The following is a 20,017-nucleotide window of genomic DNA, read 5'->3' on the forward strand; positions in this document are numbered from 1 at the left end:
CTGTCTTTTTCATGAGACAAAAAAGAAGCAATGTTATATTGAGAGACCGCAAAATGCAAAGTCTTGAAGACTCTCCCCGGTGGAAAACTTACATTTGATATACAAAGTGCTAACACTGGACACTTCCTCCAAAAAATGTTAAACAAATATCTCCTTCCAGAAGCTTCCACATACCAATGGTTACATATTTTTCTTTGATAAATAACATTGTTAGTCTTAGATTATTGTGGAACATCTGCCATAAAAGTCTTTGTGAATTACACATTAATATAGAAGGGCGGCACGGTGGTGTAGTGGTTAGCGCTGTCGCCTCACAGCAAGAAGGTCCTGGGTTCGAGCCCCGGGTCCGGCGAGGGCCTTTCTGTGTGGAGTTTGCATGTTCTCCCCGTGTCCGCGTGGGTTTCCTCCGGGTGCTCCGGTTTCCCCCACAGTCCAAAGACATGCAGGTTAGGTTAACTGGCGACTCTAAATTGACCGTAGGTGTGAGTGTGCATGGTTGTCTGTGTCTATGTGTCAGCCCTGTGATGACCTGGCGACTTGTCCAGGGTGTACCCCGCCTTTCGCCCGTAGTCAGCTGGGATAGGCTCCAGCTTGCCTGCGACCCTGTAGAAGGATAAAGCGGCTAGAGATAATGAGATGAGACATTAATATAGAATGAATGGGTGCATATAATATAATATAATATAATATAATATAATATAATATAATATAATATAATATAATATAATATAATATAATTAATCCCCTGGTTTGAGTTATAGCTGGTGCTACTGTCTGAGCTGCTGTTATAGAAAAATATTCAATTTAACTCAGTTTTATTTGTGTAGCGCTTTTAACAATGGACATCGTCACAAAGCAGCTTTAAAGAAATATATAAATTCCAGATGCAAATTTTACATATATTAATTGATACATAGTATAACAATACGAAATTTAAGTTTAGAATAGTGAAAGCATATTTCACGGGTGAGTGAAGCAAACGAGTGAAAATATTTTCAAACACGAGAAGGTAAACTTCATATCTTCACACCACTGTGTAATGTTCTTTATATAATATGGACACATCCACACACAAATAAATAAATAAATAAAAAATAAAAAACACACAAAAATGAATCAAAAGCATTTTAATTTTGAACTGGTTCACCATTTTACAACACGCGTCTCGTCAGTGGGAAAATACTGGGCGTGACATCATCGGAGTGAAGTATCAGGAATTATTACACATACAGCACACTTTTTCGATGGAATAAAAACGTGTTCTTCTAGCAGGTTTCATCCATTTGGTTTGATAGCATGCAATATTGTTAGCATATCGCTTATCTTGCATGTATTACATCACTCTACCCAATGGAGAATGAGCGTTGAATATAGTTTGCGATAATGCATGGTTGTCAAGACATGACGTCACACGTCGGAGATGTAAAACTGCCGCACTAGTGAGCGACTGACAATATGTAAATAAACATGGCCGCCAGGCTTGCTTCGTTAAAAATGGAAGATTTTGAGAGAATTTTGAAAGAGAAAGACACATTGAATGCCCGAAAGGAATGTGCATGTATAATAACAATAATAATAATAAATATTGGCTGACATTTTTTTTCATGGTCTATCAGATATATTCCATTCAGCTACTCATCTTTGACTCGTTCAATATCATTCTAGCTGAATGGAATATATCTGATAGACCACCAAAAAAGCCAGCCAATATTATTTAAATATGTCACTCAGATCCATGATGCAGTTTATATAAAAAAGAACAACAACTTTATTTGTCACATGTACACTTGTGAAATTCCTCTCTGCATTCAACCCATTGAACCAGCGAACAAACACATGCACACACAAGTGAGCAATGAGCATATACACATACCCAGAGCAGTGGGCAGCCATGCTACAGCACCCAGGGACCAGTTCAAGGGCACCTCAGCCTAAGGCCACTCCACATTAGCTTAATCGGCATGTCTTTGGACTGTAGGGGAAACCGGAGCACCCGGAGGAAACCTACACAGATACGGGGAGAACGTGCAAACTGCACACAGAAAGGCCGCCGTTGACTACTGGGCTCAAACCCAGAACCTTCTTGCTGTGAGGTGACAGTGCAAACCATTACACCATCGTGCCGCCCGAAAAATGCAAGTTTTTCAACATGAGAAGATAAACTTCATATATTCAAGCCAGTGTGTGATTTTCTCATTATTATATCAACACATTCGCAAACAAAAATTACCTGAATTTATCAAAACAATTCAATTTCTTCATGAGCGATATATAGAGAAACATGTCACGGTTTTGGTTCTCCATGTCCTCAGATGTAGCTTGTATGAAAAAATACGAGCGGCATATCTCCCTAAAACACTCATTATATATATATATATATATATATATATATATATATATATATATATATATATATATATATATATACACAGTGGGGCAAAAAAGTATTTAGTCAGCCACCAATTGTGCAAGTTCTCCCACTTAAAAAGATGAGAGAGGGCTGTAATTTTCATCATAGGTATACCTCAACTATGAGAGACAGAATGGGGGGAAAGAATCCAGGAAATCACATTGTAGGATTTTTAATGAATTAATTGGTAAATTCCTCTGTAAAATAAGTATTTGGTCACCTACAAACAAGCAAGATTTCTGGCTCTCACAGACCTGTAACAACTTCTTTAAGAGGCTCCTCTGTCCTCCACTCGTTACCTGTATTAATGGCACCTGTTTGAACTCGTTATCAGTATAAAAGACACCTGTCCACAACCTCAAACAGTCACACTCCAAACTCCACTATGGCCAAGACCAAAGAGCTGTCAAAGGACACCAGAAACAAAATTGTAGACCTGCACCAGGCTGGGAAGACTGAATCTGCAATAGGTAAGCAGCTTGGTGTGAAGAAATCAACTGTGGGAGCAATTATTAGAAAATGGAAGACATACAAGACCACTGATAATCTCCCTCGATCTGGGGCTCCACGCAAGATCTCACCCCGTGGGGTCAAAATGATCACAAGAACAGTGAGCAAAAATCCCAGAAGCACACGGGGGGACCTAGTGAATGACCTGCAGAGAGCTGGGACCAAAGTAACAAAGGCTACCATCAGTAACACACTACGCTGCCAGGGACTCAAATCCTGCAGTGCCAGACGTGTCCCCCTGCTTAAGCCAGTACATGTCCAGGCCCGTCTGAAGTTTGCTAGAGAGCATTTGGATGATCCAGAAGAGGATTGGGAGAATGTCATATGGTCAGATGAAACCAAAATAGAACTTTTTGGTAAAAACTCAACTTGTCATGTTTGGAGGAGAAAGAATGCTGAGTTGCATCCAAAGAACACCATACCTACTGTGAAGCATGGGGGTGGAAACATCATGCTTTGGGGCTGTTTTTCTGCAAAGGGACCAGGACGACTGATCCGTGTAAAGGAAAGAATGAATGGGGCCATGTATCGTGAGATTTTGAGTGAAAACCTCCTTCCATCAGCAAGGGCATTGAAGATGAAACGTGGCTGGGTCTTTCAGCATGACAATGATCCCAAACACACCACCCGGGCAACGAAGGAGTGGCTTCATAAGAAGCATTTCAAGGTCCTGGAGTGGCCTAGCCAGTCTCCAGATCTCAACCCCATAGAAAATCTTTGGAGGGAGTTGAAAGTCCATGTTGCCCAGCGACAGCCCCAAAACATCACTGCTCTAGAGGAGATCTGCATGGAGGAATGGGCCAAAATACCAGCAACAGTGTGTGAAAACCTTGTGAAGACTTACAGAAAACGTTTGACCTCTGTCATTGCCAAAAAAGGGTAGATAACAAAATACTGAGATGAACTTTTGTTATTGACCAAATACTTATTTTCCACCATAATTTGCAAATAAATTCTTTAAAAATCAGATAATGTGATTTTCTGGATTTTTTTTTTCTCATTCTGTCTCTCATAGTTGAGGTATACCTATGATGAAAATTACAGGCCTCTCTCATCTTTTTAAGTGGGAGAACTTGCACAATTGGTGACTGACTAAATACTTTTTTGCCCCACTGTGTGTGTGTGTGTGTCTGTCTGTCTGTCTGTCTGTCTGTCTGTCTATCTATCTATCTATCTATCTATATATTAGTGCATGTGTAAAATAATTCAAACAGTAATTTCATACAGCACAGACCAGAGCGCAGCACTAATCATAAATTAAGTTTTTAATTAATCTTCTTCAGCGGGTGGCCATATCTATCTATATTGCAAGACACTTCTTTGTTGATATGCACTGTACATCATGTCCTCTCTGAAGCTTTGATTCTCAGTAAATCTCCAGATGTAATACTAAATGTGAAGTCAGGCTGCACTTAACTCTGATATCTTATTTAAAACTAATTAGCCATCTATGATAATAATTAAGAGATGTCATGCTCTGGTAAATGAATGTGTTGAAATGAGTGGGAGGATTTTTTTTTTTTTTTAATTCAGTTAAAGTCTCTATTAAGGCAGAGACAGCCAAGTGAAGAGTTATAACTTCCTTGCATCAGGGAGCTACAACAAAATACAATCAGAAGGCCAAGTAAGAATATATTTTAAAATGTCAATAGGAGGAGGAGGAGGAAATGTTCATAAAAATATCAAAAGATAAAATGACTAGTCAGCAATAAGCAAATGTATTCTGACTTTCACTTTTACAATGCTGATTAAATAAAAATAAAATAAAAATAAACAGACAAAAACTACCAAAAAAAAAAGTTATTGTGCGATGAGAATCTTCCAAGCCTCACATCCCAACACACTGCTTTCTTACTAAGGGTTTTGGAAATAGAAATCCCATTTCTCCAACCAGTCAGTGTTGTGTAACAGAGAAAATTATGTAGCTGGGATTTATAAAGTAATAATAAATTATGCTGAAAAAAAGATGACCTGTGTACATTTCTGTTTTTCATTTGAGATGTGAGGGTTTTTTTCTTTTTTTTGTGCCTTACTGAACCCCTCAAAAATTTTCAAGGCATCTTCAATTAACCTGTCACATATTTCATGTTCGAGTTCTGAGCTGATAACAGAGCTATTGAAATACTCTTTATTCTGAACATTATTCTGAACGCACTAACCAAACATCATTAAGTGAAACATCTGATGAGTCACATAAAACAAGCAGTTAGATGGACCCAGGCATTATTATTGTGAGCGATTTAACTGTGTACTCTCACAAATATTAATTGCAGGTTCAGTTAAAATAATTAGCAGTTTGTCCATCTCTAGCTTGTTGTGCCTTACTTCACTTTTATAACTAAGCAGTATTTATCTCTGTATGCAAATGAACTGTCTTTATATTCATTCAATTGTGCCTCTCTCAGGCTTCTGTCTGCTCTTTAAAACAAACATGGGTTCATCAGGCATGATGACAGCCATTAGAGTGCTCCCCAAGCCCCACTGATCAATAACCCAAAGGCACATGAATAAACAATATATGCTTTCTCATGCCTCTTTAAACTGCCCATCTTTATTTCTCCCAATGGATGAGTAGATGTGCTTTTCCCCAGCATTTATCCTTGAAACATTCATGTTCTGCTGGCTAAAACAAAGTCTGCTTTCTCTCTGATTGAAAGATCGCTGCAGGTTCAAGGGAGTATGGCCCATTCTGTGGAACCAGACCACCAGCTACAATCGAAACAGGGACTCACAAAGTGCGTGTGACTTTCCACTCAGATGGCTCGGGAAAAAACAGAGGCTGGAAGATAAAATACTCCAGTACAGGTATAGCCTCTGAGCCACGAGGACATTAATAATGCTTTCAATATTCTTTAGAGTCACTTACACATATTTATACCACAGCGCTGTTGAATTCTCAAATCTGATTGGGCGGAAAGCGTTGATTAATTTTGCTAAATATCAGCAGCTACCGTATGACAGTAATCCTGCTACAAGGCAAAACACAGGCTTCTATTAACGTGACATGATCATTCTAATACAGTGGTGCTTGAAAGTTTGTGAACCCTTTAGAATTTTCTATATTTCTGCGTAAATATGACCTAAAACATCATCAGATTTTCACACAAGTGCTAAAAGTAGATAAAGAGAACCCAGGTAAACAAAAGAGACAAAAATGATATACTTGGTCATTTATTTATTGAGGAAAATGATCCAATATTACATATCTGTGAGTGGCAAAAGTATGTGAACCTTTGCTTTCAGTATCTGGTGTGACCCCCTTGCGCAGCAATAACTGCAACTAAACGTTTGCGGTAACTGTTGATCAGTCCTGCACACCGGCTTGGAGGAATTTTAGCCCGTTCCTCCGTACAGAACAGCTTCAACTCTGGGATGTTGGTGGGTTTCCTCACATGAAGTGCTCGTTTCAGGTCCTTCCACAACATTTCGATTGGATTAAGGTCAGGACTTTGACTTGGCCATTCCAAAACATTAACTTTATTCTTCTTTAACCATTCTTTGGTAGAACAACTTGTGTGCTTAGGTTCATTGTCTTGCTGCATGACCCACCTTCTCTTGAGATTCAGTTCATGGACAGATGTCCTGACCTTTTCCTTTAGAATTCGCTGGTATAATTCAGAATTCATTGTTCCATCAATGGCAGCAAGCCGTCCTGGCCCAGATGCAGCAAAACAGGCCCAAACCATGATACTACCACCACCATGTTTCACAGATGGGATAAGGTTCTTATGCTGGAATGCAGTGTTTTCCTTTCCCCAAAAATAACGCTTCTCATTTAAACCAAAAAGTTCTATTTTGGTCTCATCCGTCCACAAAACATTTTTCCAATAGCCTTCTGGCTTGTCCACATGATCTTTAGCAAACTGCAGATGAGCAGCAATGCTCTTATTGGAGAGCAGTGGCTTTCTCCTTGCAACCCTGCCATTCACACCATTGTTGTTTATTGTTCTCCTGATGGTGGACTCATGAACATTAACATTAGCCAATGTGAGAGAGGCCTTCAGTTGCTTAGAAGTTACCCTGGGGTCCTTTGTGACCTCGCTGACTATTACACGCCTTGCTCTTGGAGTGATCTTTGTTGGTTGACCACTCCTGGGGAGGGTAACAATGGGCTTGAATTTCCTCCATTTGTACACAATCTGTCTGACTGTGGATTGGTGGTGTCCAAACTCTTTACAGATGATTTTGTAACCTTTTCCAGCCTGATGAGCATCGACATTGCTTTTTCTGAGGTCCTCAGAAATATCCTTTGTTCGTGCCATGATACAATTCCACAAACATGTGTTGTGAAGATCAGACTTTGATAGATCCCTGTTCTTTAAATAAAACAGGGTGCCCACTCACACCTGATTGTCAACCCATTGATTGAAAACACCTGACTCTAATTTCACCTTCAGATTAACTGCTAATCCTAGAGGTTCACATACTTTTGCCACTCACAGATATGTAATATTGACCAAGTATAATATTTTTTGTCTCATTTGTTTAACTGGGTTCTCTTTGTCTACTTTTAGGAATTGTGTGAAAATCTGATGATGTTTTAGGTCATATTTATGCAGAAATATAGAAAATTCTAAAGGGTTCAGAAACTTTCAAGCACCACTGTACCCTGAAAATTTGAAGTCAGTCGGTGCAACTGTCTAGATGCTAGATTGTTAATAGACAGACACAAAAACAAACAGACAGCCAATTGAAAAGTTGTGCAGAGCACGACACTTGCGAAAATCACAAAGAAATGGAAGTTATGGCCGATTCGGTGTTTTTACAAGATTTGACCTTGGTGACCTTGACCTTTGACCCACCAAAAACTAATGGTATCTTTGTGTGACCCTAGCGAGTTGTCCTGTGTATTTTGGTGAAGATTGGTCAAGAAATGACGATGCTAGAGCATCAACAAACAAACGGACAAATCCACATACTTGCAAAAATCTCCGATTTTCACAAGTAACAAAGCGCACTGATTACAATACCTCGCCCCGCTTACTCTGTTGCAGGCAAGGTAATAACCTGACCAGTATGAGAATACATCAATGATTGCAGGTGCAACTGTCAAACAGAAAAGTTTGTATGCCTTTTTAAAATGTGTAATGGATGGTAGTGTTCTAATGCGATAGCGGATCTCATTCCGGATTTTGGTGCGTGCATGAAAAAATTCTCTCTGGCCATAGGTGTTTTTATAAGCAGGTACTGAAAAGTGTGTGTGTTACTGATCTAGTAACACGCCCCTGTTGTATGTTGGAAGCAAAGCAGTAAGTGCTGGTGAGGGACAGTTGGTTTGAATCAGAAAATAAAATGTAATAGCATGACTGATTATGTAGTTCTGAAAAGTCATGGCATTTGAATGTGAAAGTGCAGTGCAGTGATGAGTCCAACTAGGAAGTTTACGGTGGATCTTCTTATACACTCTCTTGTATTGTCTTGCTATTGGTTCAATAATTTCCTATAATACCAGGAACTAACTCATCACACATAAACATCGTATTGTATACACAACAATAAACTGATTAAAAAACGAATAAAACGTACACGATGTCATTTCTATAATTAATAGAAAATGCAATTGTTGGGAAATTTCTGGGGCACATGAGGAATAAAACCCATCAGGATGTGCCGTTAAAGGAAAATAATCAACTTTGGGATGGGATGTACTCTGATTCATGTCAGGGTGCATCACACCACTCAGTTGTTGATTATTTTCTTTTTAACAGCATGTCCCATTGTTTTATTACTCACATAGCAGATGAATAGCTCCTGAATTTTAGTGGCAGGAAACATCTTGGTGATGACAGCTCTGGCACCAAACTATTTTACATTTTAAGAAAGTGCACATTCAAACAAACATCAGCAATTCGAATGAAGATGCTAACAGCTTGGTTTCCTCAGTACCCATCTAAATGTGTACTGCCATTTCCAGCTATGTTTGATGACTTAATGTTGATCATTCTTCTCGCTCAGCCAAACCTTGCCCAAACCCAGTGACCCCTCTCCATGGCCGTATTCACCCGCAGCAGGACCAGTACATCTTAACCGACACTTTCAACGTTACTTGTGACCTTGGTTATGAGCTAACTCTGGTATAAAAACTCTGAGTTCACATTCTGAGTTTGAAAAGTGAGTACATGCATTCATCTTCTTTGCTCTTTTGGAGGTTAAAGTAACTTTTGTATCTTTAGGGTGATGACAACTTACCCGCTTATCAAGCCACATGCCTGAAGGGTGGATTTTGGGATGGTCCATTGCCTCTCTGTACATGTAAGCAGATTGAATTCAAAACAGCATGAAGTGTACAAAATTGTCAATGGGACTTTACTAACGGAGCCTTTACACCTTAAAGCCTGGTGTGGAATAAACCAACAGATTCAAACCAGATCTTAAATCCCATAAATATACTAAGATTTTATTTGCATCAAACTCTATTTAATCTAATATATTTGGATTAGTAGTCATTTTTCTTTCTCTGCCAGTGGTTAACTGTGAACCTCCTGAGAACATTAACAGTGGGAATGTTGAATTCACCACAACCACATATCAGTCCAAGATTAAGTACAGCTGTGAAGAACTCTACACCATGAAGAACAGCTCCAATGGTGAGAGCTGATCACATAACACACTAACCATTGTCAATACAGTGCCTTGCAAAAGTATTCATCCCCCTTGGTGTTTGTCCTGTTTTGTCGCATTACAAGCTGGAATCAAAATGGATTTTTGGAGGGTTAGCACCATTTGATTTACACAACATGCTGACCACTTTAAAGGTGCACACTGTTTTTTATTGTGACACAAACAATAATTAAGATGAAAAAACAGAAATCTGGAGTGTGCATAAGTATTCACACCCCAAAGTCAATACTTTGTAGAGCCACCATTTGCTACAATTACAGCAAATCTTTTGGGGTATGTCTCTATTAGCTTAGCACATATAGCCACTGGGATTTTTGCCCGTTCCTCAAGGCAAAACTGCTCCAACTCCTTCAAATTAGATGGGTTGTGTTGGTGTACAGCAATCTTCAAGTTAAGCCACAGATTCTCAATTGGATTGAGGTCTGGGCTTTGATTAGGTCATTCCAAGACATTTAAATGTTTCCCTTTAAACCACTCCAGTCTAGCTTTAGCAGTATGTTTAGGGTCATTGTCCTGCTGGAACGTGAACCTTCATCCCAGTCTCAAACCTCTGGCTGACTCAAACAGGTTTTCCTCCAGAATTGCCCTGTATTTAGTGCCATCCATCTTTCCTTCAGTCCTGATCAGCTTTCCTGTCCCTGCAGATGAAAAACATCCCCACAGCATGATGCTGCCACCACCATGCTTCACTGTAGGAATGGTGTTCTCAGGGTTTGCGCCACACATGGCATTTCCCATGATTGCCAAAAAGTTCAATTTTTGTCTCATTTAACCAGAGAATGCTCTTCCATGTGTTTGTAGAGTCTGCCACATGCTGTTGGGCAAACTTCAAACATGTTTTCTTAAGCAATGGCTTTTTTCTGGCCACTCTTCCATAAAGCCCTGCCCACTATGTGGAGCGTATGGCTTAAAGTGGTCCTATGGACAGATACTCCCATCTCTGCTGTGGATCTTTGCAGCTCCTTCAGTGTTATCTTTGGTGTCTTTGTTGCATCTCTGATTAATGCCCTCCTTGCCCGATTTGTGAGTTTTGGTGGGCGGGGCCTTCTCTTGTCAGGTTTGTAGTGGTGCCATATTCTTTCCATTTTGCTATAATGGATTTAATGGTGCTCCATGGGATATTCAAAGTTTGGGATATTTTTTATGACCCAACCCTGATCTATATTTCTCCAAAACTTTGTCTGTGACCTGTTTGGAGGCTCCTTGGTTCTCATGTTGCTTGCTTAGTAGTGTAGCAGAGTCAGGGTCCTTCCAGAACAGGTTGATTTATACAGACATCATGTGACCGATCATGTGAAACTTTGATTGCACACAAGTGGATCTTAACTAATTCTGTGAGTTATGAAGTGAATTGTTTGGACCAGCTCTTATTTAGGGGTTTCATATGAAAGGGGGTAAATACTTATGCACACTCCAGATTTCTGTTTTTTTTTTTTACATCTTAATTATTGTTTGTGTCACAATAAAACAACAATGTGCACCTTTAAAGTGGAAGGCATGTTATGTAAATCAAATGGTGCTAACCCACAAAAAAATCCATTTTAATTCCAGCTTGTAAAGCAAACAAGACAAACACTTTTGCAAGGCACTGTATGCACAACACGTGTAGCATCATGGGAAAACCTTCAGACAGTAAAATGCTGACATTTTCTAATCACAAGTCAATTTTAGTTCTCACATTTTAACGTCTGGTTACCTGCAAAAGTGAAAAGGAAGAAAATGACATTTTAAAGATTTCATTCTAATTGTGGTAGAGGAACATCATGGACATTTTGACAGCCAGTATCTTCATTAATGACTCGTAGCTATCCAATAACTTGATCAAAGCATGACATTTACAGTGTGTGGAAATCTTACTTAGCTCGCAGGACTTGACATTCTCAGGTAGATTCACCAAGGCCATGTCCATACTAATGCATTTTAGTTTTAAAAAGAAAATCTCTGTCCAGACAAGCCTCTTAGCTCTGTATCAGAAATAATCTCCATCCATACTAATGCCATCCATTCATCCATTATCTGTTAACCACTTATCCTGTGCAGGGTCGCGGCAAGCTGGAGCCTATCCCAGCTGACTATGGGTGAGAGGCGGGGTACACCGTCGCCAGGTCATCGCAGGGCTGACACATAGACACAGACAACCATTCACACTCACATTCACACCTACGGTCAATTTAGAGCCTCCAATTAGCCTAACCTGCATGTCTTTGGACTGTGGGGGAAACCGGAGCACCCGGAGGAAACCCACACAGACACGGGGAGAACATGTAAACTCCAGCCAGAAAGGCCTCCATCGGCCACTGGGCTCGAACCCAGGACTTTCTTGCTGTGAGGCGACAGTGCTAGCCACTGCGACAGTGCTAACCACTACACCACCGTGCCGCCCCTGATATAAACAGCTGATGCTGTTTGTTTTCTTCTATATTAGGGTCAGACAATAGGAACATGATGAATCAGGAAAGGATCCGTTGTGACTAATAAGACCCTATTAGGATGCAAACATGGGTGTCTGCTTCATCGTCAAACATCACTCTTTTCACCTGTCTACACTGAAACGCTACCCCAGAGTTTTCAAATTAAAATGAGGTTTCCAATAGTCTTAGGTTTTGGGGCTCAAAAGCTCCAGAGTAGTGCAGCTGTAAATGTAGCAAAAGTCACGTTTTAAAACAAAAATATTAGTGTGGACGTAGCCTAAGAAGCTGATTTTGTTAAATTGTCTCTGTGCCCGGCGTGTGGTGGGTTTCCCAAAAGCCTCTTAAAGCTAAGATCATCTTAACTAGGAGAGAGAGTGTTCATTGTGATGCTCGCTCTACCACTTAACAATGACCTTTGTGCTACAATGCTTTTGGGAAACCTACCCATGATTTTTGCAGGAAAATAGTCTTGGCAAAATTCAAAAGCAAATAAAATCATTTCCATGTCATATTGGTAAAACAGGGCGGTACGGTGGTGTAGTGGTTAGCGCTGTCGCCTCACAGCAAGAAGGTCCGGGTTCGAGCCCCGTGGCTGGCGAGGGCCTTTCTGTGTGGAGTTTGCATGTTGTCCGCGTGGGTTTCCTCTGGGTGCTCCGGTTTCCCCCACAGTCCAAAGACATGCAGGTTAGGTTAACTGGTGACTCTAAATTGACCGTAGGTGTGAATGTGAGTGTGAATGGTTGTCTGTGTCTATGTGTCAGCCCTGTGATGACCTGGCGACTTGTCCAGGGTGTACCCCGCCTTTCGCCCGTAGTCAGCTGGGATAGGCTCCAGCTTGCCTGTGACCCTGTAGAACAGGATAAAGCGGCTAGAGATAACGAGATGAGATGAGATTGGTAAAACATATTTGTAGTTTCGAATATTTAAGGCAAAAAAAAAAAAAAAGCCAAGCACCCAGCAGTGTTCTTTAATGTTAACATTTGGTTGTTGCTTGATTATTTTTTGGGAACCAGTTCACATTCTGAGAGTATTCTCTGAACCATAATGTGTGATGAAACGTGACTGTTATAAATCCATAAAGAAACATTTTGTGGAAAACCAAATGGGAGCTTAAAAAAAAAAAAAAACCTTCTTGTTCAGAAACCCTAATCAAACATTCCCAAAACATTTCAAGAACCAAAAAACAAATTTTCCCAGCATGTTCAATTAATAATAATTTTTAGCTGGGAATTGGCCAAAATCAGTTTTTCTAGGCCACCTCACATTTGTGAATTGTTTTTTAAAGCTTGTTCCCTCGCTATTTAGGAGTCTATACCTGTGCTCATGATGGTTACTGGAGAGATGCACTGGGTAGAAGAAGTCCTCCTGACTGTATACCAAGTAAGCAAGCTAATTAAGTTACAAGCTTGATTCCAAAAAAGTTGGGACACTGTATAAAACATAAATAAAAACCAGAATGCAATTATTTACAAATCCTTTTCAACCTATATTCAATTGAATGCATTAAAAAGACAAGATATTTAATGTTCAAACTAATAAACTTTATTGTATTTTGTACAACTTCAAATCAGAAAACGTTGGGACAGTATGCTAAAATTGAAATTAAAACTGAAAACAATGATTTGTAAATAATCTTTGACCTGTATTGTATCCAAAGCAATACAACAGCACGTTATTTAATGTTTTCTCTCATTAATATTATTCATTAAATTTAAAAAAAAAAAAAACACACTTTGAAATGTTTTGCAAGAATCAAAATTATAATAAAAAAGTTGGGACATTAAAGCATTTACCACTTTGTAATGTTGCCATTGCTTCTCTCAACATGAAAAGATATTTAGGGACCATAAACACCAAGTGATGAAGTGTTTCAGGTGTTATTTTGTCCCATTCTTCCTGCAAACAGGTCTTAAGGTGTGCAGCAACAATACGGGGTTGTCGTCATCATATTTTTCTTTTCAAAATTCGCCACACATTTTCTTTTGGGAACAGAGGGGACAGGCACCCTCTTCTGCCACAGCCACACCTTTGTAACGTGAGCAGAATGTGCTTTTGCATTGTCTTGTTGAAATATCCCTGGAAAAGACGTCGTCTTGAAGGCAGCATATGTTGCTCCAAAATCACAGTGTACTTTTCTGCATTGATGCTCCATCACATAAGTCTAAGTTATCTTCGCCAAGGGCACTGACACAACCCCATACCATGACACACCCTGGCTTTTGGACTTATTGCTGGTAACAGTTTGGATGGTCCTTTTCATCTTTGGTCCGGAGAACACGGCATCCACTTCTTCCAACAAAAGACCTGGAATACTGATTCATCTGACCACAATACGTTTCCACTGTGTGATGGTCCATCCCAGATGTCTCTGGATCCAGAGAAGTCAATGGCACTTCTGGACACAGTTAATATCATTTTTTTCACAGTAAAGTTTTAACTGGTGTTTGTGGATGTAACTCTGTATTGTAGCTTGATAAAGGTTTGCCAAAGTAATCCTGAGCCCATGTGGTTCTATCAGCTGTAGATGAATGACGGTTCTTGATGCAGTGCCATCTGAGGGATCACGGGTGTTCAGATTAGGCTTGAGTCCTTGCCCTTTACCCACCAAAATTCCTCCAGATTCCTTGAATCATTTAATGATATTATGCACTGTAGAGGGTGAAATATCCAAAGAACTTCCTCTCTTTCTTTGAGGAATATTGTTTTAAAACATTTAAATTATTTTCTGATGCATTTGTTGGCAAACTGGAAAGCCTCCTGCCATCAAAGCACCTCAAAGACTCGGCCTTTCCTGGATACTGATTTTGGACCAAATCATGGTTACAATCACCTGTTGAAATCAGCAGTTTTAAATTACATCATTATGAAAAAGTTTTTCCTCGTTACTAGCCCTAAATCGCCCCGTCTCAACTTTTTTTTTTGGGGGGGAATGTGTTGCAGGCCTGAAACAAAGGAAAGAATGTAAATTAACAAATGAAATGAAGTTGACCAGACAAAACATGAAATATCTTGGGTTCATTCTGTCTGCAATGAAATACAAGTCAAAATAAATTTAGAAAATCACTGCTTTCTTTTCTTTTGTATTTTCCAGACCATCCCAACTTTTTCTAATTTGGGGTTGTAAATATACACCCATTCTGAATGTCATGCATGCAACACATTCAAAAAAATGTTGGGACAACAGGGGCAGCAAAAGACAGGGAAAGTTGCAGAATGCTCAAAACCCACCTGTTTGGAACATTCTACAGGTAAACAAGTTAACTGATAATTGGAAACACTCAGTAGTTCACAAGCAAGGGGCGAGGTTCACCACTTTGCGGAAAACTGTGCGGGCAAATAGTCCAAGAGTTTAAGAACAACACTTCTCAACAGACAGTTGCAAGGAATTTAGGGTTTTCACCATCAAATGGTCCATATCATCAGAAGTTTCAGAGAATCCAGATAAGTCTTCACACATAAGAAGCAAGGCCAAAAACCAATATTGAATGCCCGTGAGCTTCAATCCCTCAGGCGTCACTGCATTAAAAACTGACATGACTGTATCAAGACAACATGGCAACATGGGCTCGGGAACACTTTGGAAAGTCGTTGCAAGTAAACACAGTTTGTTGTTGCGTCTACCATACAAACAACATGCAACAACATCCAGAAACACCACCAAATTCTGTAAGCCTAAGCTCGTCTGTGATGGATTGCCTGACAAGTCCGCATTTGGAATTGTTTTTAGAAATCATGGAATGTTGTGTCCTTCAGGCTAAAGAGGAAATGGACCATCCAGATTGCTACCAGCACAAAGTTCAAAAGCCAGCATCTCTGTTGGTATGGGGGTGTGATGGCACCTATGGTATGAGTAACTTGCACATCTGTGAAGGCACCATTAATGTTCAAAGGTGCATACAGGTTTTGGAGCAACATATGCCATTATTCGGACAATACCTTTTTCAAGAATGTTCCTGCTTATTCCAGCAAGATAATGCCAAGCTACATTCTGCATGTGTTACAACAGCGTACGTGTCATAGTAAAAGAGTATGGATGTTAAACTGGCCTGCCTGCCTTCCCTTGAAAATGTGTGGCATGTTATGAAGTGCAAAATATGACAATGGAGATCCCAAAATGCTGAGCAACTGAAGTCGTATATCAAGCAAGAATTGGAAAGAATTTCACTTTCAAAACTTCAGCAATTAGTGTCCTCAGTTCCCAAATGCTTAAGCCTAGGTCACAACCGGCTGCACATGCTCCTACGGCCAGTCTACGTGCAAAAAACGCAAGAAACGCTGGGCGCTCGTGTGACGTGCTGATTTTCAAGCCATAGACTGGCCACAGAGGTTCTTTGTCATGTCAAACAAACTCTACGGGCGCTTATGTTTTTTTCAGGTTGCAAGACAAACTTACGGCCAACGTGCGTCTTTCTCCACGAACAAAAAAACCGCAGCGATTTGGGAAACACCAAAAATCGCACGGCCAAAAAATCATACGTCCGGTTGTGACCTAGGCTTTACTGAGTGTTGTTAAAAGAAAAGGTGATATGTAACAGTGGTAAACATCTCATCTCATCTCATTATCTCTAGCCGCTTTATCCTTCTACAGGGTCGCAGGCAAGCTGGAGCCTATCCCAGCTGACTACGGGCGAAAGGCGGGGTACACCCTGGACAAGTCGCCAGGTCATCACAGGGCTAGTGGTAAACATGCCCATCCCAATTTTTTTTGGAACATGTTGCAGGCATCAAATTCAGAATGAGTGCATATTTTAAAAAAATAAAAAATAAATAAGTTTATCAGTGGGCGGCACGGTGGTGTAGTGGTTAGCGCTGTCGCCTCACAGCAAGAAGGTCCGGGTTCGAGCCCCGTGGCCGGCGAGGGCCTTTCTGTGTGGAGTTTGCATGTTCTCCCCGTGTCCGTGTGGGTTTCCTCCGGGTGCTCCGGTTTCCCCCACAGTCCAAAGGTTAGGTTAACTGGTGACTCTAAATTGAGCGTAGGTGTGAATGTGAGTGTGAATGGTTGTCTGTGTCTATGTGTCAGCCCTGTGATGACCTGGCGACTTGTCCAGGGTGTACCCCGCCTTTCACCCGTAGTCAGCTGGGATAGGCTCCAGCTCGCCTGCAACCCTGTAGAACAGGATAAAGCGGCTACAGATAATGAGATGAGAAGTTTATCAGTTTGAACAATAAATATCTTGTCTGTGTTGCATTCAAATGAATATAGGCCATAAAGGATTTGTAAATCATTGCATTGTGTTTTTATTTACATTTAACACAGCGTCCCAAATTATTTTTGGAACAAAAGGGTTGTATATCAGTGAAATTAAATGAACAGGTTTCTTATATTAACTAGTGTATCATTTGTGAAAGTCTGCGGGAAACCTACAGGGAGAGTGGCTAAGGTGATTGGAGGAGAGAATGCAGAGAAGAACGAGATACCCTGGCAGGCAATGATCTTGAAGGGAGGTCGTTTAAAGGGTGGTGGCGCTCTTCTCAGAGATGACTGGGTCCTGACTGCAGCTCATGTCCTGCATGGTTATGGAGAAGTGTCCAAGCTGGCAGTGAAACTAGGCTTGGTCACGCGCTCCGATCCTGAAGCAGTGGTTGCCGTTCCAGAGGACATCTTCATACATCCGAGCTACCATCATGATGGGATTAACTTCAACAATGACATTGCTTTAATCAAACTGAAGCAAAAAGTTCCTATAAGCGGAGCTGTTATGCCAGTGTGTTTACCAGGAAAAGAAGAACGATTTGTCCTGAAAACTAATGATTATGGGACTATAAGTGGGTGGGGCGTATGGCAAAAGGACAACTATCGTGGCTCTCATACTTTAAAGTTTGTAGAACTACCTGTGGCTGACTTTGGAGAATGTAAGGCTAAGTATGATGCCCTAGTAACACCAAAAGGGAAGCTAGTAGTAACAGACAATATGGTGTGCGCAGGTTTGGTGGAGGGGGGTGTGGATTCATGTCAAGGGGACAGTGGAGGGCCATATGTATTCTTGGACAGGCAAAGTAGTAGCTGGTACATTGGTGGCATTGTGTCCTGGGGATACACTTGTGCTGAACCAGGGTATTATGGGGTGTATACAAAAGTGACTAATTATATTACTTGGATAGAACACATCATGTCACAAAACAGTTAAATAAACAATCATTACAGTCCAACATGTACCAGGCATCCTGGTACCGCTTGTTTATTTTAACTGACTTTTTTTTCAGCGTTACAGCTTTGTTGAAGCATGGCCATGATCACCGCAAGTTATTGCTAGACACTTAAAGGGATCCTCCAGCGGATATACTGTATTTTCATACTTATTTTAAGTAAAAGTAGTCGCAAATTTCAAAGATCAAACTTTCATTTTCAGAGACCAAATAACGTTCAGGAAAAATGATATATATATTTTTTAAAATGTCAGACGGGCTTCCTGCGGTTGTGATGTATGTGATGACATCAGGTAGCGGTCTCTTGGACCAACTTAGCTGTTTATATTCTCTGTTTACATCATAGTTTTGCTAGTTTTACAAGCAGTTCACCGAATGTGTCAGTTTTTAAATAAGTATGCCTCATTGTGTAGCATATAAATGCCACAGTGATGCTAAAAAGAAAACGCAAGCCGGAACTAGACTGCATTTCCACAGAGAAAATGCAAAGTGTGCTTGATCAGCTGTGGCAAAGTGTCACCAACAGAAACTTGATCAGACATGAGACCTCACGCTGCAAAATCTGGAGGACTGGATGCTGGAGGATCCCTTTAAGTGGAATAATGCCAGATGTATTGTTTGGAAACCATAACTGCTCTTGAGGGACTTGGCAAAACCAACAACGACCTGTTGCATTTGAGCGGATCTCAAACACTGGATGTAATTTAAAAGGCAAATGAGCTGCCTGAGGATTCCAGCTTCAGCATAATCATTTACACTCGTTTAACTCTTATGCATTATGCTTTTGATGCCAGTTTTGCAACACACGCTTTCTCGGTGTGACCCATTCAGACCTCTTAACTTGGGTGTAATTGCCTCTCCAATGGCTTCTAGCCTTGTAGACATAGGCCAAGTTTACATTAGACCGTATCTGTCTCGTTTTCTTCGCGGATGCACTGTCTGTTCACATTAAAACGCCGGGAAACGCCAGGAAACCGCCAGAATCCACGTATTCAATCCAGTTCGTGTCTGGTCCGGTGCTGTGTAAACATTGAGAATACACGGATACGCTGTGCTGAGCTCTAGCTGACGTCGTCATTGGACAACGTCACTGTGACATCCACCTTCCTGATTCGCTGGCGTTGGGATCTCACACACAGCGGCTCAGTCCCGAATCACTGCTCGTGCGCTTCACTCGCGCGCTCTGTGAGCTGCGCAGGGCCGGAGTGCGCACCCTCCAGAGGGCACTCGCTGTTCAGGGCGGAGTGATTTGGAGCGCAGGAGGAAGCGCTGAGCTGCACTGAGGTTTATTTACACATTTCAACCTCCTTCAGGCGCTTAAACTCAGTGAGAACATGAACATCACAGCCAGGTGTGTTTATTTGCTGGAGAAGGTGTTCGCTTGCCATCCTTCCACTTGCAAGTGGTGAGTGACTTGCGCATGCCCGATATGCACTGGGATCATGTGACGTGCCGTCTAATTAGTCATGTGATTAGCGTATCCGTGTATTGGCGTTGCTGTGTGCACGCGAATCGTGTATTGGCGTTGCTGTGTGTACGCAAATCGTTTTAAAAACGTTAATCTGATGATCCGCTGATTCGAAATAATGTAAACAGGACCATAGTTATTTCTCCACTTATATTGTCCGTCATCAGAATTTTAGCAGTAATGTATGATCCACTGTTAAACTACAGAGTTACAAAATGACGAAAGAAAAGAGGCTGTGAATCTGCTGAGTGTCTGATATTAGGTGTATGCTTTGTTGGTGGTGGGCGGTAAATAACACAAAGTTGATTTGTTTGCCTTTGGCAAAATCAGAATTCGGTGATGCACAGGTTGATATGGCTTCAGCGTCAGACTCTTTTGACTACAGGGACCATGCTTGGGAAAAGAACCAGAGTATTAACATAGAAATAATAACAGATAAACAAGGCGATC

The 20,017-nt window shown here is 40.8% G+C and overlaps 1 protein-coding gene across 1 annotated transcript in view; it reads left to right on the plus strand.

Annotated features, from left to right (window-relative positions):
* The window catches only part of masp2 (MBL associated serine protease 2), a 42,486-nt gene extending 24,406 nt beyond the window's left edge, over positions 1 to 18,080 (plus strand). The window contains exons 6-11 of the mRNA XM_060936688.1: positions 5,578 to 5,725; positions 8,876 to 8,994; positions 9,094 to 9,172; positions 9,385 to 9,507; positions 13,258 to 13,332; positions 17,302 to 18,080. Coding sequence (XP_060792671.1) covers positions 5,578 to 5,725; positions 8,876 to 8,994; positions 9,094 to 9,172; positions 9,385 to 9,507; positions 13,258 to 13,332; positions 17,302 to 18,080 — 1,323 coding nt within the window. The remainder of the gene's footprint in view (positions 1 to 5,577; positions 5,726 to 8,875; positions 8,995 to 9,093; positions 9,173 to 9,384; positions 9,508 to 13,257; positions 13,333 to 17,301) is intronic.
* Positions 18,081 to 20,017: the final 1,937 nt, after the last annotated feature.

The sequence above is a fragment of the Neoarius graeffei genome, chromosome 13, assembly GCF_027579695.1.
Source record: "Neoarius graeffei isolate fNeoGra1 chromosome 13, fNeoGra1.pri, whole genome shotgun sequence".
NCBI classification, from domain to species: Eukaryota; Metazoa; Chordata; class Actinopteri; order Siluriformes; family Ariidae; genus Neoarius; species Neoarius graeffei.